The 23,747-nt window shown below is 40.0% G+C and overlaps 2 protein-coding genes and 2 pseudogenes across 2 annotated transcripts; 2 read left to right on the plus strand and 2 right to left on the minus strand.

Annotated features, from left to right (window-relative positions):
* Nucleotides 1-5,707: 5,707 nt before the first annotated feature.
* Nucleotides 5,708-8,692, plus strand: LOC130136156 (receptor-like protein 9a). Its single transcript, XM_056306264.1, has 3 exons — nt 5,708-6,103; nt 7,315-7,446; nt 7,517-8,692. The coding sequence occupies exons 1-3, from the start codon at nt 5,743-5,745 to the stop codon at nt 7,714-7,716; spliced, it is 693 nt and encodes a 230-aa protein (XP_056162239.1). The 5' UTR covers nt 5,708-5,742; the 3' UTR covers nt 7,717-8,692.
* On the plus strand, nt 8,668-13,244 carry LOC130136124 (receptor-like protein 13). The gene is made up of 3 exons (XM_056306202.1): nt 8,668-8,767; nt 9,278-9,493; nt 11,116-13,244. The coding sequence occupies exons 1-3, from the start codon at nt 8,668-8,670 to the stop codon at nt 13,242-13,244; spliced, it is 2,445 nt and encodes an 814-aa protein (XP_056162177.1).
* A 3,692-nt stretch (nt 13,245-16,936) lies between these two features.
* On the minus strand, nt 16,937-19,387 carry LOC130136125 (heptahelical transmembrane protein ADIPOR1-like; annotated as a pseudogene).
* Nucleotides 19,388-22,502: 3,115 nt separating this feature from the next.
* On the minus strand, nt 22,503-23,179 carry LOC115661752 (peroxiredoxin-2E-2, chloroplastic-like; annotated as a pseudogene).
* Nucleotides 23,180-23,747: the final 568 nt, after the last annotated feature.

Genomic DNA, 23,747 nt, shown 5'->3' on the forward strand with positions numbered 1-23,747 from the left:
AAAAAAAAACGTTGTTTTATGCAATCTTCTTCTACATCAATTGGATAAAGAAGCTCAATTACTTAGTTAACATTAAAGTCCCTAAAAAAATATCTTAAAATTGATTCATGTAATATATAAAGAGGCAGTTGCTAAATCACTGTAAGCGTACAATCATGGAGTAAGGCTGCCTCTCGTGCCTTACTCGGCTCCTAATTGCCTAGAGTAGGTTAGTGAAACTCTAATTTCTTTTGATTGAAAATAAATGAAAAACCAAGTTACGAATAGGGTGTGGGAAAGTTTGAGCAAAATATTAATGCTACCTCGCAAGAGGGTTACATCATGAACTTCATCTTGGGAGGGCCGCGAAACCACCGTTTGAGAATTTAGATTCTCTAATTTTCAAAGAATTGAGATTTATCCAATATGTTATATTTTCTCACTTAAGAAGTTCATATCTCACCACGTGTCATTAGACAGTCTAGATTTACTCTCGATTTTTGTCATTTTTTGCCCCTTCCTTTTCTTTCCTTGGTTTTCTTTTTCCTTTTCCACTTCTGCCTCCGTCCCTCTCTCTCATTGGATCTTGAATTTGGGGTTAACATCATCAGATAAAGCTACCACAGACTTTAGAAAATTGCAATCCGTTTTTTCAAATCTGCGTAAGGAAAAGGGTCCTTGCATTGACCAATCTTCGGAGTATTGGCCAAGTTCTTGACCGAGAAATTAAGTAATTAGTCTAGCGTTTTGTCGGGGGTAAAGAGGCAAGATCTCATTCAATGTTAGATGGAGATGGAAAGAGAAATTGAGAGTGACTGGACCTGACTTTCTTTTCCATCATCCTCATATGGCTTCTGCATTAAAGAAGCATAAATTTTAGTCCAATGTCTTGCCACTTACTTTCTATAATGGACATCCCTGTCAAAAAGGTAAGTGGAAACTGACGGGATGCTTGGGAGGAGGGACGCCCTGCTCAATAAATCATTACAAACACAGAAGAAGCTGAGAGGTGAGGAGAGGAGAGGAGGGGTTGATAGTGAATTAACAAGGAGATACGCGGGAGCCGCAGATCCTTCACGATGGGAAGTCATTAATATCAATCACTGTCTTTAAGATGATCGAATACGGATTATCGAATAGTTTTTACCAACAAATTTAGCCCTTGAAGGAAATTGGACGTGAATTTTGCAGAAAGTGGATGGAAAAAGAACTTCCATCATATCTCTCCTTCGATATGATGACCGAGAAAATTGCAATATGTTTTTTCAAATCTGCGTAAGGAAAAAGGTCTTTGCATTGACCTAGCTTCAGAGTATTGGCCAAGTTCTTGACCAAGAAAATAAGTAACGAGTCTAGCGTTTTGTCGGGGGTAAAGAGGCAAAATCTCATCCATGTTAGATGGAGATGGAAAGAGAAATTGAGTTACCCAACCGACTTTCTTTTCCATCATCCTCATGTTGCTTTTGCATTAAAGTGATTATGCTAACGAGTAATGGGTAAGTGGAAACTGACGGGGTGCTTGGAAGGAGAGACGCCGGAGTTGCAGATCCTTCACCACGGAAAGTCATTAACATCAACCACGTCTTTAAGATATTTACCAACACATTTAGCCCTGGAAGGAAATTAGACGTGAATTTGCAAAAAGTGGAAGGAAAAAGAACTTCCATTGTATCTCTCTTTCCATCAACTCAAATTAATGCTTAAAGGAAATTAGACGTGAATTTGCACAAAAAAAGAAAAAATGGAAGGAAAGAAACTTCCAATTCAACGACTATTGAATGAATAGAAACTTCTTTGTGTTTGGAATTTATGGCGATGAATGGAGTATAAACCAGCGATTCCGAAGACGGTGCCATAGGCTGAACAACAATGCATATGGGTGACAGATTCCGAGGGCCAGCCGAATGGTGTTTGAAACGGCCACTTCAATTTTGCCGCGGACTGTAGAGGTTACTGATTCTGCTAAGAAAGTGTTCGACGAATTGTCCGAAATAGGAGAAATGATAGTAACGGCGCTTCTAACTTCGATTACTTGTTATGTCAACAATAAGCAATACACTCTTCTCTGTTCTGACTATATTAAATAATCTGAGCAGAAGAGTCATTGTTACGGATAAGGTTCTTCTGCTAGAATATGCTTCGCTTAGTCTTCAAATTGCTGGAGACGTGCTCTTGCACCTACCGGAGGCGTTAAGGCATGTAAGGAATTTATATATCGAAACCAGCTGGTGACTCCATATTGGTTTGTTTCCCAGATATGAAGTCTCCTCCAGTGGTAGTGGAGGACCAAGTCCAGGAAGGTCATTGCGTGAACAGAAAGCTTTGTGCATAATGAGTCTACACATAATAAATCTCATATCTCTAGTCAGTTAAATACATAAAGTTCCCAATTCTATACCCTCAACACTCCTCAAAAGAAATTTAAGCAAAAAAAAAAGGATAAATAATTTATCTAACTGGACAAACAGTTGGTACCGTGAAATATGTCTATTAATCTTCAGAAAATGAGTTAACCTAATGATAATAACAAACATAAGATCTACGAAATTGAGAGATCATGGATATTGCTTGGACTTAGCCTTTAGTCAGTTGGACCACATATAAGGGGAAAGGTAATTTTGTGTGCCCCTCCCTTTTATTCTTGGCTGACTTCAACTACGGAAATCAAATTTCCGTATATTTGTTTTCGAACTTTCACATACCGAGTAATTCAATTCGGATCATTCATTTAACCGACTCAAACTTGAAACATATTTTGACAGGTACACCACAACTAGGCCCTAGTTTGATATATCTTACATTGATTAAGCAGTCGCGATTTGGAGCCTAGTGAGATATAAAGATGCTGTTCCGGAGACCGAATAAGTAATCTAAGAACCATAGCAAGTCAAAATTAATGGGGGCTTTAAGCCTTAACATAAAATTCATAATGACTAAATACACAGAAAATGATGTCAGTGCGTTCCTCAGTTTAAGAATGTCACAGGGCTCTCGCCTAGCTTTAGAGATTGTATTTATAGGATGAACTCCACTTTTAACCTATAGACATTTATTTTATTGTGCTGTCTCAAGAGATAAATGCTTCGTGGTAGTGGTACTGATAATGTCAAGAAAAAGTTATTATGGATGTATCATGTCCTTTCAATCCCCCATATGCCAAAACCACCTCATTTGGTAAAAAATGGCACAATTGCCCCTAATCATTAAAAGATAAAAATTAATTAAAGCACAACTTTGCATAAATAAATTAAAATGACGGTTATATTTAATTCGTTTTGAATTGTCAAAAAGAAGAACAACAACAAGAAGACTGCAGGAAGTAAATTCACAGCCTCTACCTATCTTTCAGCCAAATAAAATAGTCCCAACACCTAGCCCACCTTCTCGATTTTGATCATTCAAAAAATAAAAAAAAAATAGGTGAAGCAGACTGCAGTGAAAGCACTCAAAGGCAATAATATCATTTTTCTTTTTCTTTTTTCTGAAAATTGGAGGAAATACGAGGAATTACGTTTGTAGCCCGGAAAGAGCTTTATCGGTTCCTTCGTGCCTTACAAAAAAATTGAACCAACTTAGAATTAACACTAAGTCTTTTTTTTTTTTTTTGATGACCCAGAGAACCCCCGCACGGCCGACAGCCGGGAGGTAAACCCTGGGGGCGACACGTGCTAGCCACCACACACGTGCACCGGTTAAGTCACCCTGCGGCACCCGGGATTCGAACACTCAACCTTTTGCGAGAGGAAGAGTGCGCGCTCCAGCAGCGCCACCCAGGCGGGTTCAGCTTAGCTAAAAAATTTATCTCAACGGTCAAGCTCGACGAAGCTCTTCACGGCCATGGCTGAAAGCTTGATGAAGCTTTCACGGCCATGGTGAAGCTCGACGTAGCTCGATTGGCCATGACCACGAGCTTGAAAAACCTTGAAACCCGGAGTGCTTATGGTTGAGCTTGACAAAACTCAAGCAGCTATGGCCCATGGCTAGGAGCTCAAAGAAGCTCGAGTGGACATGGCTGAGGTTGACGAATCTCGTGCAGCCATGGCTGCGAGCTCAACGAAACTCCAATGGCCATGGCCGCCAACTTGAAGAAGCCTAGAAGCTGAAGCGGCAATGGTTGCAAGCTGGACGAAACTCAAGTAGCCATGGCCAAAAGCTTGAAGAAGCCCGAGAGTTGGCAGTTATGGCCGAGCTCCATGAAACTCGAGCGACAAGGTTTTGCCTTTTTACCCCCCTTAAATTCTTATCTTTTTATTTTTTCAATTCTTATCCTTTTTCCTTTTATCCTATTTTTATTTTTATTTTAAATCTTGTTATCCTTCTTTCTTTTAAATTTTCGAGTTTTTTTATGTAGCACTTGGTGGAAGCCATATCGATACCATTTGTCTTAAGAAAGTAATAGAACAAAGGTCATGTCGGCATTTTTCGTTAGTTAAATTGGATGGGTTTAATTGAAAGATTTGATTGCATCAATTTAACAAATTTTAAAATTTAATTGTATTTTTTGAAAGTTTAGGAACTCGATTACACTTTCTAGTGCACTTATTCCTATTTGTAGAATAGATATCCAAAACCTTTTGCACATGGACCGGGAAGATATAAAATCAATGCCTTCTGACTAATAAATCAAGTGATTCAATATAGGAAGCACACAATATAACTGATCACATCTATTGAGTGCATGTCCACACAATAAACTAAATAAATTTCCGCATACACTCCTACAGTCCATCATTATCATTGAACATTCAATTTTCATGAAAAACTTGATTGGTTTTATGTCGCGATGATTGAATCAGCTATGGTGCCTGCCTTCTTCTCTATCATTTTCATGTCCTCAATTGTCAACTAACTTAAAGAATGGTTTGCATACTTTTCCTTGGAAAATTTCTGGGTCATGACAAGCTTTAATGACCGCGTGGGAGGATAAGATGTGTCGCATCTTTGACTTGAAGATGTCCCCGGCAGAAAATTAAGCGTCCTCCATCTGCACTGAACATGTGCGTGGGGACTTGGAACGTGTCGATGTTGGAGGGAAGTGAAAGCTCAAGTGGAAGTTGTTTAAATCTGCCTTAAACAACCCGAATCGGTCTGCTTCTGTTGTGGATTCTTATAACACTAACAAGATATCCGTGCATCATAAGAGCTTAAGACTATGCTTTCTATATTATTCTAAATTATTGACAGTTAATCAATTTTACATTCATTGATACTTCAAGTTAAATATAAGATATATTGAACGTTGATCATTATTGTTTTGATCATGTTATCAAATTAAACGAAGTTGTCTTGTTTTTTCTTCAATGAGTCCAAAAAAATACCAGTTTATGTGATATCTCTTGGCAAAACAACACTTATACTAAAAATTAATAACATAGATTTTTTGTTATTTATCTCTCGTTTTTTAGAAATGATACTTGGGGAACGCATATTTCCTTCATAACTTTGGTGAAATCACTAGTGGCTTATTTTTTGTCGATCTGCTTATAATCATTTTTTTAATCAATTTATAACATTCATCTTATAATTTTCATCTCTCTTTTGGAGAAGTTCTGGGTCAAGTCAACGGCGATAATTACGTGTTCCGTGGAATTGGCCGCAGTAGACTTTGAGTTTGCCGATGGTTTTTTTGGTGCAATTGGCCCAACCGTAATAATCACTCAAAATGGAAAGACTCCGCATGTATAAATGAAGCAGATGACCCTCGCAAGTTTGCACATGGTGAAGCAGAAGAAACAGATAAACGCACAAAACACCATTATAAACATGGAGTGTCTGTTATTGTGTATGTGGACTTGGGTGCTGTTGGTATTGATGGGAAGTGGAAGAAGCAAGGGGTGCTTGGAAGAAGAGAGGAATGCACTGCTCATGATTAAGGCCGCCTTCACCCACCCAAATGGGTCTTCTCTTCCGTCGTGGCGCGATGGCAATGGTGACTGTTGCGGCTGGGAACGCGTGGAGTGCAATAACACCGTTTCGCGAGTGACTGGATTGTATCTGAACCGGACACGCCCGGACGCATTGGGAAAGCGCTATTGGGAATTGCCTAGGCTGGTTATTGACGCGTCTTTATTCCTTCCCCTGGAGGAACTTCAAGTGTTGAATTTACGTTGGAATTCTCTCTCAGGTGAATATCTCTCTCTCAGCTATTTGTTCCTTTTGTCTTTTTTCAATTATGTCTCTATGTAATCGTTTACTTACCGTTTCTGAATAATGTAAAAATGTCATACGTGGGTGCTCCAAACAACAAAGTGGATTAAGTGAATTAATGACAAACACATGATTGCACAAATGATGCAATTCTTAAAGTAGTAGATTGCACATGTCATAAAATAATTAGGAGACTCATCTCCACAATCAGGATAGGTACGAAGAGCGAAAATAGAATCAGCTCAGTAGGCAATGATTTACCAAATGCCGACTTTTCTGCCATCATAAAGGGTCTGACTTGTTTGCATTTTGCACCCCAAAAAGTTGACTTGAAGGGCACTTGTTTGGAACTGGACTAAAATCTACTTAATACTTTTATTTGTGACTTTCTCTCAAGATTCAATATAAGAAAAAAGAAAATCAACGTCCATCAGATTATGAAAGAACTATATATTATTCTACGTATTAATATTTACATGTTTGAAAATGTTTTGAGCATTTCATGATAATTAAAAGTCAAATTGCGAGAGTGATAAGGTTTGCAAAAAATAAAAAATAAAACAATCAGGAAAAGTAGATTGATAGAGGGGATTAATTTAGAGCGAAGAGAAAGGATCTTAAAGGTAGTGTAGTGTTTGGATAGAGGGAAAGAAAGGGACAGGAAAAGAAAGAGTAGAAGCTATGAGGAGGAATTATGTATAGTCATGTGTCTTTTAAATCCCCCATATAAAGGGATTTGGAGGGACTAAGGGGGACCAATACTTTCATCAAACATCATTTTTCTTTCCCACATATACCTTTGATGCAATTCAAATTGTAAATACATAATTAATTATATATAAGTACAATAAAGTGATAATGCATCTTTATTTTTCTTTTCTCTCTAGATCATTCCTTTTTCTAGTATCCAAACAATAAAATAAGGGTACATTTTCTCAGGTCTACTAGTGTTAGTTAACTACATATGATCGACATTTAAGTTACTTGTTTATTCAATTAGTTTACAAATTCATGTGACATAAACCTTTTTTATGCTCGAATATGTCGAACCAACTGGTTTCTGCTTATAAACCAATTCTCCTCATCATGAGCATATAGTTATTATCGATAAATTTAAGGTAGTTAGACATATGATATCTATAGAGAATTAATTAACTATCGGATATGCATGAGTCGTTTCTTAACCAGATTTAAATGGAACGCTACACCTGAGGAAATTGAAGAGGCTAGATCTATCTGAAAATTATCTACAACGAGTCCCCTCGTTGTACAAGCAAACTTCAATGGAGGCCCAAAATTTGTCTTCCAACCAGCTTGAAGGTACATGTAAAATAGAAGATCATGCCTTGATATATAAAGTTCGATTTTGAGAACCTTTTGTCAATCACAGGTGTGAATCTGGAGACTCTGGATCTTTCTAGTAATGATTTGGTGAATGATGCCCCTGCGGACATTGCGAGGATAACATCTCTTAAGACCTTAGACATAAGTGATTGTGGACTGAATGCTTCAAAGTTATTGGAAGGTACTTCTCTGAAAATGCTTTCATTTATCACCTTCTTAGGAGAAAATAAGATAAGATTGTCTTGAACATAGAAGGCATGACTGCATTATATTCGACGTCCTTTGGATCATATTTTGGCCGCACATTTTCTTCAAATAACTTAGCGCCAACAACTTGCATCTAAGTAAATGATATCATATAGTTGTTTGTCTTATGCTTGAAGTGGGAAGGATTTAGTTAAATGTCTATGGAAGCCATAAATAAACCCATGTCATGCTCAATGTCTTTATTGTGGGATCATGATGTCGGTGATCCTAAGAATTTTGGTCATTTTCAATTTAATCCCTGATCTTTAAATATTGATGTTTAGGCTCCATGCTTTTACATTTGTGAATCTTTTTTACTAGCCAATCTGAAAAATAGTGTGATAACATAATAGATGTAAGGAGTTATTGCTTAGAAGATAAAAATAGTCAAAATAACAATATACTAGAGGGGTTCAAATATTGTGCTGGAATCATAATAAAATTAAATGCAAAAGTTAATCGGGAATCAAAATCCAAAAAATCCTTACAGTTTACATATTAAACCACAGTGATGGTCAAACTTCAGGGATTGCAAGTGTTAATAAATTCAACTAGGCCATGAAAATTATATAAGAAACTGAAAATTCGTATCAGTAAACTAAGATGCATAAAATCAATCAAAGAAAACATTTCTTATAATGGATAAATTAATTAATTTGAAAAATGTTTTTTCCATTAGGATAAACAATGTATAGAATAGAATAAATAATTACAATATTAAAAACTCATTCAGCCTTAAAAAACCTCGGCATCTTTTGCACCAATGTCTATTGCTGCCTCCGCCCACTACGGCACTCATGTCCATCATCACACCACGAAGCTCGGTCGCCATTACCACCGCCAGAAGACCCTGCACGACCTTTGGTGTGAACTACGACGACCTAAGATCTAAAGTGTGTCCTCAATTTTGAGGCCGTGATGCTCAAAACTGAGGTCACGTGTGTCACATCTATGGCCCGGAGGGTGGAATGGACAAGCAGCGAGGTGGCAATGATGGATAGCAAACTGGGACGACAATATGGATGGTGGTGGAGGGCGGCGAGTTGCGGTGGTGAGTTGTGAGTCCAAATGATGTTTGGGGGGCCTCCACTGTTGACTTGGCAGTTGGCAGGCATGTCCGCCAAAAGAACACAGTGATTTCGCGCTGCACTAAATGAAGGATCCCATTGCATTTTTTTGAAAAGTACATAATTAAACTAGTAAAAAAAAAATTCAGAAACTATAACGAAAATGGAGCCAAGATTTAGAGGTTGCCCATGCAATTAACCCATAAATTTTAGGAATAATATCAACTTTAGAGTTCATTTCCGATCCAATTCAAAATTTGTCAAACTCCAGAAGTAATTAATTTAATATGAAGAATAATGGAAATGAAGCATCGTGGTGATGCGACTCCACTCCAAAGCTCCGTCTTACCAATTTTTCTGTTTGTATTTTTGGGTATTAGATTGCATGCTCTTTCTATCCTCCATTCTAGGCACAAACCATGAACTTGAGTGTTTTAATCATACAAAGTACAATTTAGTGACGATACTCATAGTTGCAGTGTCCATTTCAACAGGCTTGTGCGGATTGAGGAACCTTGAAGAGTTGGATATCGGTGGTAATGGATTTTGGGGTCTCCCTTCATGCTTCAGCAATATGACCTCACTCCGCGCACTTCATGTTAGTGATAACAATTTGGTGAATGATGCCCTCGTGGACATTGCGAGGATAACATCTCTTAAGGCCTTAGACATAAGTTATTGTGGACTGAATGCTTCAAAGTTATTGGAAGGTACTTCTCTGAAAATGCTTTCATTTATCACCTTCTTAGGAGAAAATAAGATAAGATTGTCTTGAACATAGAAGGCATGACTGCATTATATTCAACGTCCTTTGGATCATATTTTGGCCACACATTTTCTTCAAATAACTTAGCGCCAACAACTTGCATCTAAGTAAATGATATCATATAGCTGTTTGTCTTATGCTCGAAGTGGGAAGGATTTAGTTAAATGTCTATGGAAGCCATAAATAAACCCATGTCATGCTCAATGTCTTTATTGTGGGATCATGATGTCGGTGATCCTAAGAATTTTGGTCATTTTCAATTTAATCCCTGATCTTTAAATATTGATGTTTAGGCTCCATGCTTTTACATTTGTGAATCTTTTTTACTAGCCAATCTGAAAAATAGTGTGATAACATAATAGATGTAAGGAGTTATTGCTTAGAAGATAAAATAGTCAAAATAACAATATACTAGAGGGGTTCAAATATTGTGCTGGAATCATAATAAAATTAAATGCAAAAGTTAATCGGGAATCAAAATCCAAAAAATCCTTACAGTTTATATATTAAACCACAGTGATGGTCAAACTTTAGGGATTGCAAGTGTTAATAAATTCAACTAGGCCATGAAAATTATTTAAGAAATTGAAAATTCGTATCAGTAAACTAAGATGCATAAAATCAATCAAAGAAAGCATTTCTTATAATGGATAAATTAATTAATTTGAAAAATGGTTTTTCCATTAAGATAAACAATGTATAGAATAGAATAAATAATTACAATATTAAAAAACTCATTCGGCCTTAAAAAACCTCGGCATCTTTTGCACCAATGTCTATTGCTGCCTCCACCCACCGCGGCGCTCATGCCCATCATCACACCACGAAGCTTCGTCGCCATTACCACTGCCAGAAGACCCTGCACGACCTTTGGTGTGGTGTGAATTACGACGACCTAAGATCTAAAGCGTGTCCTCAATTTTGAGGCCGTGATGCTCAAAACTGAGGTCACGCGTGTCACATCTATGGCCCGGAGGGTGGAATGGACAAGCAGTGAGGTGGCAGTGATGGACAGCAAACCGGGACGACAATGTGGATGGTGGTGGAGGGCGGCGAGTTGCGGTGGTGAGTTGTGAGTCCAAATGATGTTTGGGGGGCCTCCACTGCTGACTTGGCAGGCATGTCTGCCAAAAGAACACAGTGATCTCGCGCTGCACTAAATGGAGGATCCCATTGCATTGTTTTTGAAAAGTACATAATTAAACTAGTAAAAAAAAATTCAGAAACTATAACGAAATTGGAGCCAAGATTTAGAGGTTGCCCATGCAATTAACCCATAAATTTTAGGAATAATATCAACTTTAGAGTTCATTTCCGATCCAATTCAAAATTTGTCAAACTCCAGAAGTAATTAATTTAATGTGAAGAATAGTGGAATGAAACATCGTGGTGATGCGACTCCACTCCAAAGCTCCGTCTTACCAATTTTCTGTTTGTATTTTTGGATATTAGATTGCACGCTCTTTCTATCCTCCATTCTCGACACAAACCATGACCTTGAGTGTTTTAATCATACAAAGTACAATTTAGTGGCGATACTCATAGTTGCAGTGTCCATTTCAACAGGCTTGTGCAGATTGAGAAACCTTGAAGAGTTGGTTATTGGTGATAATGGATTTTGGGGTCCTCTTCCTTCGTGCATCAGCAATTTGACCTCACTCCGTGTGCTTGATGTTCAATATAACAATTTTAGCGGGGCCATTCCTTCGCCTCTCCTCTATAATCTCAAGTCACTTGAATATATTGCGTTATCTAAGAATGCATTTGAAGGCTCACTTTCACTTGCTTCCCTGGCTAATAATTACAACCTTGAGGAATTCCACCTCATGGACAACCATAATAGTTTGGTAGTAAATACAGAAGAGCCCACTTGGTTTCCTTCATTTCAACTGAAGGCGTTTAGTTTATCAAACTGTGTGCTCAACAAAGACGCAAGTGGCGTAATTCCCAGCTTTCTGAAAAAACAGTACAACTTGAGCAGTGTTCAACTCAGCCACAATGGAATGACAGGAAATTTCCCAAGTTGGCTATTGGACAACAATGTAAATCTAGAACAGTTGGTACTCAGAGGCAACAATTTGTCAGGTTCATTTTATCTGCCTTCCAATTTGAATCTTGTCAGCTTATTTATTTTCGATGTGTCTGCTAATTTTATTGAAGGAGAGCTTCCATCTCATATTGGTTCTATCCTCCCGATCACGGGCTATTTGAATCTGTCAAACAACAATTTGAAAGGTGGAATCCCTTCCTCAATGAGCAATATGCACCTGTTGTCCACATTGGACTTGTCGAATAATGGCTTCACGGGAGAAATACCAGAGACATTGGCTAAAAATTGTTCGCGACTTTTCTTATTGAACCTGTCAGGCAACAATTTGCAAGGCCAAATGCTACCGAGGTATTCTAACTTGACAAGCTTGGAATTTTTGTATTTGGACAACAATCGTTTTACAGGGGACATATCGCCGGGTATATTAAATATCTCCTCCTTGCAAGTTTTAGATGTAAGTAATAATTCCCTATCTGGAACACTTCCCAATTGGATTGGAGATATTCAATACTTGAGCACGCTTGTACTGTCAAGTAATTTATTGGGAGGTCCTTTACCGTTGAGCTTATGCAACTTACGGTATCTCAATCTTTTAGACCTTTCAAGTAACAACCTTGGGCCGAATATACCCCCTTGTGTCAATGTTGTAGTTATGAGGTTCTTGCATTTAGCAAATGACACGCTTGCTGGGCATTTTCCTAAGTTTCTTGTAGGAGCTTCATCGATTGTCACGTTGGATCTGAGAGATAATGTATTGTCAGGTGAGGTCCCTAGCTGGATCGGTTCACTTCGGAACTTGAAGTTTCTTCTACTACGAGGAAACAATTTTGAAGGTTCAATCCCTCTGGATCTATGTCTGTTGAAAAATATGAGCATAGTGGATCTTTCCAATAATAATCTTTCTGGAACAATTCCTTCTTGTTTGAAAGATTTGACATTTGGAAACGCTGGGGTATCTACGGAGGCATTTGCTACCTCGTTCCTTCCTATGTATTACGGGGGCATATATGCTTATACAGAGAGATTCGAAGAAGTACACTTCATGACAAAGAGTAGGTTGGAATCTTACAAGGGCAACATTCTAAAACTCATGTCGGGAATGGATCTCTCGCAGAATAATTTGACTGGCTTTATTCCTCCAAAGGTCGGCTACTTAAGTGAACTTCGAGCATTGAACTTGTCACACAATCATTTGAAGGGAACGGTCCCGGAAACATTTTTCAAGTTAACGAACATAGAGAGCTTGGACCTGTCCTTCAACAACTTAACCGGTCCCATCCCTCCACAACTAATAGAGCTTTACATGCTGTCAGATTTTAGTGTGGCTCACAACAACTTGTCAGGTAAGATACCAGATCGAAAAAATCAATTTGGAACTTTTGGTGAAGCAAGTTATGAAGGTAACCCTCTTCTTTGTGGAGCACCATTAACCAGCTGTGATGACTCCGATCAGGAACAGGGGACACAACCACCTTGTAATCATACCAGGGAGGATGACTCTTATAGAGAAGCCTTCTTGTGGAGTTTTGCAGGATCATATGTGGTGGCGTTCCTTGGGGTAGTTCTTTTTCTTTGCCTAAACTCGTACTATCAGTGCGTGCTGTTCGAGCTTGTTCGTAAGATTATCCCATCGTTTCCCCATTAGATATTGTTCTTCTAATTATTGTGATTGAAAAATATGATGAAACAGTGGAGAACCTTTATTTAATAGGATTGTAAGCATTTGAGTCTTTATTATGGATTGGGAACGCTTGGCTCCTAGGGTGTTCATATTGTATTCCTTGTCCTGCTAATTTGAATACTAGGAGAATTGATTTGGTTGTCAATTGAGAGAGGATAGTTCACTTCACAACCAAAATGAATCCAACATTAACAAATTCCTGTACACGTTACCCAAGATGTGAAATATCTGATGGTTGCAACCAGCAACATCGAACCAACTGGGTTTTAGCGTATCAAGACAAGATCCTACTAACATAAAGGATTGGGCGCGGGGAATTGCTCCTATTTGACGACAAAGGCATGCATTGTAGGACCACTGTTATGCAGCTCGGGCCCACCTTTATGGTCACTGCTTGATGAAGATTTATAGCAAGAGAACGAAGCTTATCCAATACTTAATGCAAAATTGCTTAGAGGATAAGTTCGACTCTACTGGCAGAAATTTAAGAGCGACTGTCTTCTACATATGTATCAGGATCAATGATTGTGCCAGCATTTCTTTTCCCATCACCTTGATGTCGTGTTCAAACTAAACCAACATAGAATATTAGTCAAGGGTCAACCTAGTCACACCTTTTATCCAAAAGAAATATGGGTCAAGCTCAATTAATAGCCATCTTAAAAAAAACAGAGAACATAATGCTGAGCTACAAATATAACGGATACTGAATCAGGCAATGACGCAATGCAACAGTTCAACAAAAAAACATGAGGTGCTCTTTGCTAGTGCTGTGCATGTGGAGTTCGGTGGTGTTGAGATTGGTTATTGCAAAATAAGGTGAATCTCGTCGAGTTAAAACTCACTGGAAACAACTTGCCGGGTGTTTTTCATTGGCCATCTTAGTCAAATCTTGTGAATATGTGTTGGTTTAATGCATTTGCCAATAGCATCGAAGGAGCGCTTCCATCTTAGATTGATTCCATCCTTTTGAATTTGCAGTACCTAAACCTGTCAAGGGACTCGATAGGAGTTAGAATCTATCCATCTGTAGGCGATATGAAATTGTTGTCGACATTAGATCTGTCAAATAACAGCTTCCCGAGGGAGATGCCAGAGCCACTGGCCATAGGTTGTGTCACACTATCTATACTAAAATGGTCAGGCGAGAAGTTGCGTGGCCGAATGCTACCAATAACTACTAACTTTATAAGGTTGAAATATTTGTATCTGGATGACAATCAATTCATTGGGATATATCACTTGGCATTTGGGATAGCTCAGACTCAAGGATTTTGGATTTAAGCGATAATTTCTTGTCCAGACCAATACCAAACTAGATTGGAGATATTCAACTTTTGGAATTTCTAACGTTGTCGGAAACTTATGGGTGGTCTTTTATTATTGAGCTTTTGCAAATTGAATCCTCTCGTTTTTTATACCTTTGGACTAACAAATTTCGGTCCAAATATACCCTACCGTGCCAATATTACATTTATGAGGTTCTTGCATCTACAAAGAGTTGAGCTCACTAGGCTTTTTCCTTAGTTTCTTCCTAGAGCTCCGTCCATCGTCTCTACGAAAAATGCATTGACAGGTGAGATGCTCAACTGGATCTGTTTCTTCTACTGAAAGGAAACCACTTTTAAGGTTCAATTCCTCTAGCTCTTTGTCAGTTGACCAAGATGAGCATATTGGATCTCTCTTATATAGGCCTTTCTAGAGAAGTTCCTTCTTGTTTTTAAGATTTTCAATTTGGAAATGGTGGGGTATCTAATAGCACATTCGATACTTTGAGTGAAACCGCTGAGTATGGCAGCGCTACTAGTACGAGGGAAAACTTGGCTTATAATTTTTTTATGATGGTAGCGGTACAGATGCTTTTTCGGATGAACTAGGAGAAAGCGACCTTCGTGTCAGAGAGTAGATTGAAATATTAAAAGTGCAACTTTCTAGAATATCTGCTTGGAATGGATCTCTTGCACAATAATTTGATGGGCTTTATTCCTCTAAAATCGATTATTTGAACGAAATATATGTCTTAAATCTGTCGCATAATCATTCGACGAGATCAATTCTAGAAAAATTCTCCAATTGAAGGAATATAGAGAGCTTGGACCTTTCTTTCAACAAGTTAACTGATCTGATTCCTCCGCAAGTGAGAGAGCTATGCGCACTTTCACTTTTTAGCTTTGCTCACAACAACTTGTTAGGCAAGACAACAGACAGAAAAAAATCAAATCAACTTTCGATCAAGCAATTTATGAAAGTAACCCTCTTCTCTGTGGACCACCGTTAATAAGTTATAAAAGCTCAAATGACAGTCCGTGGGTGGACTCTGTCAACTGTTGACATAGGCAAAGATGATGAGTCCTGAAAAGAAACCTTCTTATGGAGTTTCGCCGGATCATACGTGGTGGCATTTGGTGGGGTCGTTATTTTTCTCTACTTCAACTCCTATCTCAACGTGTTAAATTTTGTTTGTAAGGATATCCGATTGTTTCCTTAGCAGAGCTCGTGCTTGCAAGCATTTGAACATCTCGAGTCTCCACTATGCATGTTGAACCCTTGGATCTGTCATGTTGTCTGTCTTTTCTTTTAAATTTGGATGTGAAGTATCACCAGATTTTCTTTTGGTTGTGAACTGAAGGAAAGATCACTGTGGTCACAGATACAATAACCATGAAGAATAATAATTCATAGCTATGGCTGTGACTTGTCATCACAGATTGACGAGTGCTTTTCTGATTTTCCTTGAGAATCTCTAAGGTACGCTAGTATATCTAACCGCCTTCTTTTTCATGACTCTTAACACTACCATTGAAGTGGCTGATTTTTCCGAAGCCAGATCGGCCGTCAACTGACTTTGCCAATATTTATCTGATTCTTCTTCGAGAGTAAGCAGCATTACTGCCAGAATGAAGCTTCGCTGAAGGTGGATATTACATCGTCTGAGAGTCTTTTTTTCCTTCCTAACAACGCCTCCTTCTCGGACTTCCAAATTTTTCATATCTCGCGCTTCTTTCAACAAACTTTTTTAATGGCAGAACTTTGATGGATGCAGAGATTGCAAATGGGCTAAAGCAAGTTCCACGTCTGCAATTTCTATTTGCATACATCTGTTGCTTCTTCCCGAAACCTATTAGGTAGACTCTTAGCAGTTCTATATGCTGTATCGGGTCATAATTTATCTTCTTAAAATTCACCACACAAAGAATTCACCATCCTCCTGCGCTAGCTTTTTTCTGTCGTACAGAGGACGATATAGCGCTTAAAAAACTTTTCTCATGGTGGTGGTGGTAGCATTCTTTAGCCAAAAAAAAAAACGTAATAGTGGTCTAACCAAAATTATAGAGCAACTACTCACAAACAGCTCAGAATAAGATGAAAGCAAAAATGGTTATCACCCGAATATGATCACATTGTAAATCAAATCATCCATGGAAAATGAGAAAAATATAACAAATACAATGAGCATTCCACTTCTTTATAAATGGAGGCATCTCCTCTGTCATGGAACGCCATCTCTCCTTGAGGCTTTTTGATTTGGGGTGTACACACACTAACAACATAATAACATGAAACTCCATCAAATCGTTTGCACTCGGTTCAATCGAAATGAATCGAGTTTTGACTAATTTTTGTACTGTTACACAGTTCTGTAGCACCCAATTCTCTCACCACTGTAAGAGCAACAGAGTAGCGCCATAATGAGCCAAGGCACCCATGATCACAAAAACGTGAAATATCTTATGGCTGTGACCAGCAAGGTCGAACGAACCCGGTTTTAGTCTCTCAAGAATCCTGCTGACATAAAACAAAGTACCTGTAATGTAAGACAGTGCCATGGCCAACTCATAAGCAAGCGTGATCGGGCGTTGGAGATTGCTCCAATTCACAATACAGGCATGAATCGCAGGAACGATGCCCAAAAACCCCATGGAGAGCATCGCCCGAAATGCTTGGAATTTCCGAGAAGAAAGAGAAGGGGCAAGCAGTGTCATGACAGTGAACATCCCCATTGCTGTTATTCCGCTAAGGTAGATCAGTTGCCAATGGGCTCGCACTGGAAAATATAGTAGATTGGGGGGCAGAATGAGGTGATGATCATGACCGTGATGCCGACGTAGTCCATCCGCAGCAGCTGGTTGTTCAAGCAGTGTGAGTGGCATGAGAAAAGGTGGCAAATGCTGCTTGAGAGGAGGCAGAACATGGATCCGCCTAAGACGACAAAGAACGGCCACTGTGTTGCGGCTGGTTAGAGTGAAGCAATCTTCAAATCTTCTTCTGTTATCTGATTCAAGTTCACCAAAGAATTTGTACCCTGAAAACTATATTGTGTTAGATACATCTGTAGACTTCTAAAGAGATTATTCTTTTCGTAAGTCGAATGAAACATCGTTGGCGCGCCACTCACCTAAAGCAATTCCTTTGAGTAAGAGATATTATTTCCTGCACTAGTAGAGTTTGACCTGCACAAGTGGGTTTGCATATCAAGTCATTACATAATCTATGGTATACTAGTCGGAGTCCAATCTTTAGATCATAATATATAGAAAATGGTTCGATCCTGTCTGCCGAAGGGAGAGAATAGGCCAAAACGGTGAAAGTGAATGGGCAGAGCACTAACTGAATAACTATCAAGCCTGCTTAAGCTGATACTTTCAAATTCAATTTGACAACCAGTGTACTACTCTTCACTATAAAAGCTATTTACCATTACGATTTCGTTCAGAAAATCTTATCAGCAATCAACATTCAGAGCATTCTGCAATAGTTTATTGCAAGGTCCACCGTGTGTGAACTTTTTCTAGACACACACAGTGCTACTTGCGTGGAAAATGATTATCCATTGATGGTTTGACTGAATGCATGTTGTATTACCAAGAACAGAGAGAGATTTTCCGATGGGTTCGATCTTTTATTTCTTTCTGAAAAGAACAGAAATTTCTATTAATACTTTGATCCATCATGATAAGTAATCGCTGATGACCCTTGTTATCCATCTTAATTTTGCACTTGCTATTTGAGCAAGACTATCTTGACTGTCAGGCTACTACTCTTGAAATTTAAGCAGCAATGAAAATGACGAGCACGACCCTTGCATATTCCTATGAAACAAAATTTCTGAGTTTAAATTTTATTTTATGTGCCTGCCCTTAATGTCACAAACACGAGTTATTCCTCTGTGGCACCTGCGATTTCGATACAGCACCACAAGAAAATGAAGGTCTTAAATGGCAATTTTGGTTGCCGGTTGCCGGTTGCAAGAAGGGTTGGCTAATGAAAATGGCCGATTGCTCGGTATGGTAACAAGCCATGAATACCACAATACTACATTGACTTGTACGTACTAAAAGCGCCGTTCTGCTAATAAGCAGGTAGAAAAATCTAAGCATTGTGACTTGAAATTCGACGATTTTAAGCTGGTTATGGAGGATTTGATCAAAACAGGGTAATTCAAACATCTTCACCAAATGAGCAATTTAGCAAGCTCTCTAGTGAGTTATAACTTGCACCTACGAGCCTCATCTTAGGTTACACTTCAGACGGTAAAAACGAGCTATGATAGTCAACACAGAACGAGCTACTACTGACAAATTCCTCACTAGAAATTATGGGTTCCATCCGATATCATCGAGTTGGGACGAGTTGCTAAATGCAAACATCGATAGATCAGAACTCACTAAAATGTGCATGCTAGTATAGGACTGAATGATACAAAACACACCTTGGGAATAGGCCGAGAAGATCAGCAACCTGAGGCACGTCCACAAAATTGGCCACCGTCAATCCCAGAAACACCAGAAACCCAATCAAATACCTGCTCCCCCATCACACAGAGGACGCAAAAGAGATCACCACAAATCACAAAGAAAAAAAAACGAGATAAAAATGAACCGAAGAAGAAAATATGAGCAAAGATGGCCTCGCATGAAAAAAAACAAATCGAACTAAAAACACATCATCAGTCATCCTCACGTCCAAACGTTGGGCGTCTCGTTGTGCCAGCGGAACAAGCTGAGGGCGGCCTCGAGGAGGGGCCGGTTGGCGCAGTAGTGGCGGAGGATGAACTCATTGTCCTTTGTGTACTCCGGCAGCTCCCGGAACGACACCAGAGCGTACCGTGATGCCGTAGTCCATCCGCAGCCGCAGGTGGACGTTCAAGCAGTGGGAGCGGCATGAGAAGTAGAATCATCGGTGAAAATGGATGGCCCATCGTCTCCCCCATATTGCCATCACTCCTTTTCCCCTTCTCCATCTCCTCCTCCTCCTCTTTCGCTGGTGGTCTCGCTGTGGCTTTGTCCTTTCTATGGAGAACTCAAGAGGAGGCCTTGGTTTTATCGATAGGCCGAACGGAGAAGACGATGACGAAATTGTTAAGGCCATTATTTTCTAAGTTCAAGATTTAGTATTTTTTTATTTTGCGAAAAAGGTTTTTATTAGCGAGTTATATTGGGTATTTGTTAAGAAATCAAATAACAGAAATTTAAAAATTTTCAACGCTATGCATGTCATGTGGTGACGATATTTTGAAATTCGAAATGTCTTTCGCTAGAATTGACAAAAAAAAAATCAAGGTTCTTAACTTTTACTATCAAGACAAAACTCCGTCAATTTACTTATATATTTCACGATAATGTTAGTCAATACTAAAAATTTTATAATAAAATAGATATACTAACTAATGATACACGATTTAGATTTGAACCAGTACCTTAGTGAAAATCACGAGATAACTGGCCCTTTATCCAAACTACATAAAATAAGTAGACAAAATCTATCAAATCTTGAGATAATAATTTTGTAGAAAATGGTTCAATCCTGTCCGCCGAAGAGAGAGTAGGCCAAATTGGTAAAAGTGAACGGGCAGAGCACTCTTCACCCCGAAAGCCTTCGATGATATTCGTGAATGTCTCTTTTGAGCCTTTCTTCGATCGTCTCTCCTCTATCCGAAATCTGTGCGATCCGACCTCCTCCTCTCTTGGAGCCGAGAAAGCCAGAGCAAGCGCATTTTACAGGATGCCAAAGCCCTCTCCCCCCCCCCACCCTCAGATCGTTCAACACCGCTCCGGAGAGCCAGAGTCACCATCTCTCCGTGCAGAATTGCTCCGGCTCACTTCTCTGTGTTTGGAATTTACGGCAATGAACGGACTATAATCCGAAGACAGGTGCCAGATTTAGCTCCACTGAAGAAGGCGAAGGCGACGCTGAACAATGCACCTGGGTGACGGGATTCCGAGGCCCTGCCGGATGGTGTTCGAGGCGGTCACTTCGATTTTGCCGCGTAATACTGAGGTTACTGATTCTGCTCAGAAAGTGTTCGACGAATTGTCCGAGAGAGGGGAAACGAGAGTAACAGCTCTCTAACGTCGATTACTTGTTACGTCCACAGTAAGCAATACTCCCCTCAGTTCGACTCTATTGAATAACCTCAGCAGAAGGGTCATTGTCTCGGGTCCTCACCAAAATTTTCTTCTCAAGCGGATGAGGTTCTCCCGCGAGATTCTGCTTCGCTGAACTCTTCAAATTGCTGGAGACGTGCTCTTGCACAGACCAGAGAGGTGTTTAAGGCATACAGGGTATTTGAAATTCCAACTGGAGTTACTGAGACTCCATAATGTTGAGAGGCTGGTTCTTGTGTATCAAAACCAGGGCAATTGAGTTGGATATCAGGACATACGGTGACTCCATATTGGTTTTATTTCACAAATACGAAAGTCTCCTCCATCGGAAGACATTTTTCCTTAGGGGGTTGAGCCTCTTACTCTTTCTCCTTCTCCGATCTTTATGCATCCCAACATCTGGTAGTGGAAGAACCCAGTCCATGAAGGTCATTGCATGAACAGAAAGTTTTGAGCATAATGAGTCTTCACATAATAAATCTCACATCTCGTCAGTTAAATACGCAAAGTTTCCCAAGATAAACATCGACGGGTCCTTCGAAGCTGGTGGTTCGGAAGGATCGGTCGCAGGAAGCCGATTCAAGCCCAAACTATGATGTACTTCGGATGCATCTGACGAGAAGAGGACACGTACTTGGAGTCGGACGACTTTGCTCTGGCCGACGCTCTGCTAGAAGACGATCACGTGCCGTGGGAGGTGGAAGCCCTACTTGTCTTGGGCCCATTGTGGAAGAATGGCGAATCAAGGGTGGTATGGTAACGTTTCTATTTCTGAGAACAATTTCTTTTCAGAAATAGTTTTTTCTATTTCTATTTCCTGGAAGAGTTTTTGAGCAAAATAATGCGTTTGGTAACTGCATAAAATTTCTATTTCTAAAACAGAAATGTGTTTGGTAACTGCACAAAATTTCTATTCCTGAAATAGAAAAAGAACATAAATGCGTTTGGTAACTGCACAAAATTTCTATTCCTAATTTTTTGCATTCAAATCTATATCTTTTATTTAACTATAAGTACAAGTTATAAGTGAAAAAAATCAATAAGCATGATTTATTGGTTTGTCTAATCCTTTTTAGGGGTTTAAAACCCCTTTTAATCCCTAAACTAAGGAATCTTCAAAAATACCACTTGGGCACCTCAAAAATTTAAATTTCAATCAAAGTAGGTAGCCACAGGTAGGGGTGTCAATGGGTCGGGTCGGGTCGGGCTTTCTTGATACCCAACCCGACCCGAAACCTACAGGGTCATGCTTGACCCGTCCAGACCCACCCAAGACCCTGTTCACCATACACCCCAAGGCCCGGGCCGGGCCGGGTCGGGCCGGGCTTCGGTTTTTTTTTTTTTCGCGCAAATAGTAACATCAAATGTCCCTATTCTCCAAACCTTGAATCACCAACTAGCTTCTGTTCCCAGCTAATTTCACCCCTCACCGGAACAACAAGACAGGCGGTCGAACCAGACGCTTGAGTTCAAGGCACAACGGGATCCGCTCCTGCCTTCGGAAGAGATTAAACTTTCGACGACGCAGCAGTCTCTCTGCGACTGTGAATCGCAATTCGCAATGCGATTCCCAGCACCAGAACACCCATTGACTCTTATACTGCTGAACTCAGGAACAACATCATCATCCTCATCATCATCCTCACGAAATCAATACAAAAGAAAGGCAACATCTTGGAATCCCAGAAGCAAAATCCCTGTTCATTGTGTCTGCATCAAACTGCAGTTCCAACTCCGTCTCAACTTATTAGGCACAAGTCAGGAACGAAAACTTCGTCAAGATCAAAACCCAACAAGAACCTCACCCCTCAACACCAGCCAAGTTCAAAGCCCCAAAAAGAAAAGAAAAAAAATGGAAACTTGAAAGCATCTACAGGACTTTGAGCATATCCTTGGCACCACTGAAGGTGAAGGGCCCGCCTTCCTCCAGGTTGAGCACCTTCACGACGTCGTCCTCCGCGAGCAGCGCGTACCGCCGTGACAGCACCCCGAGCCCTACCGGCTGGTCGCTCAGGTCGAGCTCGCACCCGATCGCCCTCGTGAAGTCCCCTGCTCCCGTCCGACAATGAAGCATGACGTCGTCGCCGATGCCCGTGTTCTCCTTCCACGCCCGCATCACGAAGGCGTCGTTCACGGAGATGCGGGCGATGTTGCCCACGCCCTTGGCCTTCGCCTCTCCCGGCCTTCTCCACGAACCCCTAAGCAGTGCTTCGCGAGCTGTGTCGGGATGAAGGCCCTCGGGACGGCGAAGAGGATCGACTTCTTCCCGGCGATGAGGGCGGAGACGGTGGTGGTCTGGAGCTCGCCGGCGGGGTCGAAGTAGGAGAGGGTGGCGTCGGGGAGCCTGTCGCCCACGGAGATGGCGGCGCGGGTGGCGGCGGTGGAGAGGCGGAGGGGCTTGCCGGGGGACCGGCGGCAGGGGACGGCGAGGGGGGAGGAGCGGCGGCGTAGCGCTAGAGAGGGGAGAGAGAAGGGAAGAGAGACTGAGAGAGGGAGATGGGTCGGCCCAGAGTGTCAATGGGCTGACCCTAAAATACCCTAACCCTAATGAAACCTCAAATTTAGGGCCATATTTGAATAAAATTAAGGCCCGACCCCAAAATACCCCAAATTTTAGGGCCGGATCGGGCCGGCGCGGGTCGGGCCGGGCCGGCGCGGGTTTGATTGACACCCCTAGCCACAGGTATTCTAAGCCATTATGTGAATTTTTTTATATTTTTTTGGGGTAAAATTTATTAAAATTTTTTACTTTCCCTAAATCTGTTTCTTTTTATTTTTCCAAAAAATTTTTATGAAATTTTTTAAATTGTTTCAATTTCAGAATTTTGCAAATTTTTATAGGTTTTCTGAGTTTTTTTTTATTTTTATGGACTTTCTGAGAATTTTTCTGATATATATGAATTTTGGGAATTTTTTAATTTTCTAATTTTTTATGGGATTTTTCTGAAATTTTTTAATTTTTATGAATTTTTGGAATTTTTTAATTTATTCTAAGCCATTATGTGAATTTTTTATTTTTGATTTTTTTTGGGGAAAAGTTTATTAAAACTTTTTACTTTCCCGAAATTTGTCTCTTTTTATT

Source organism: Syzygium oleosum, unplaced genomic scaffold (assembly GCF_021117445.2).
Source record: "Syzygium oleosum isolate NSW1041296 unplaced genomic scaffold, Sole_v2.1 Sole_v2.42, whole genome shotgun sequence".
NCBI classification, from domain to species: Eukaryota; Viridiplantae; Streptophyta; class Magnoliopsida; order Myrtales; family Myrtaceae; genus Syzygium; species Syzygium oleosum.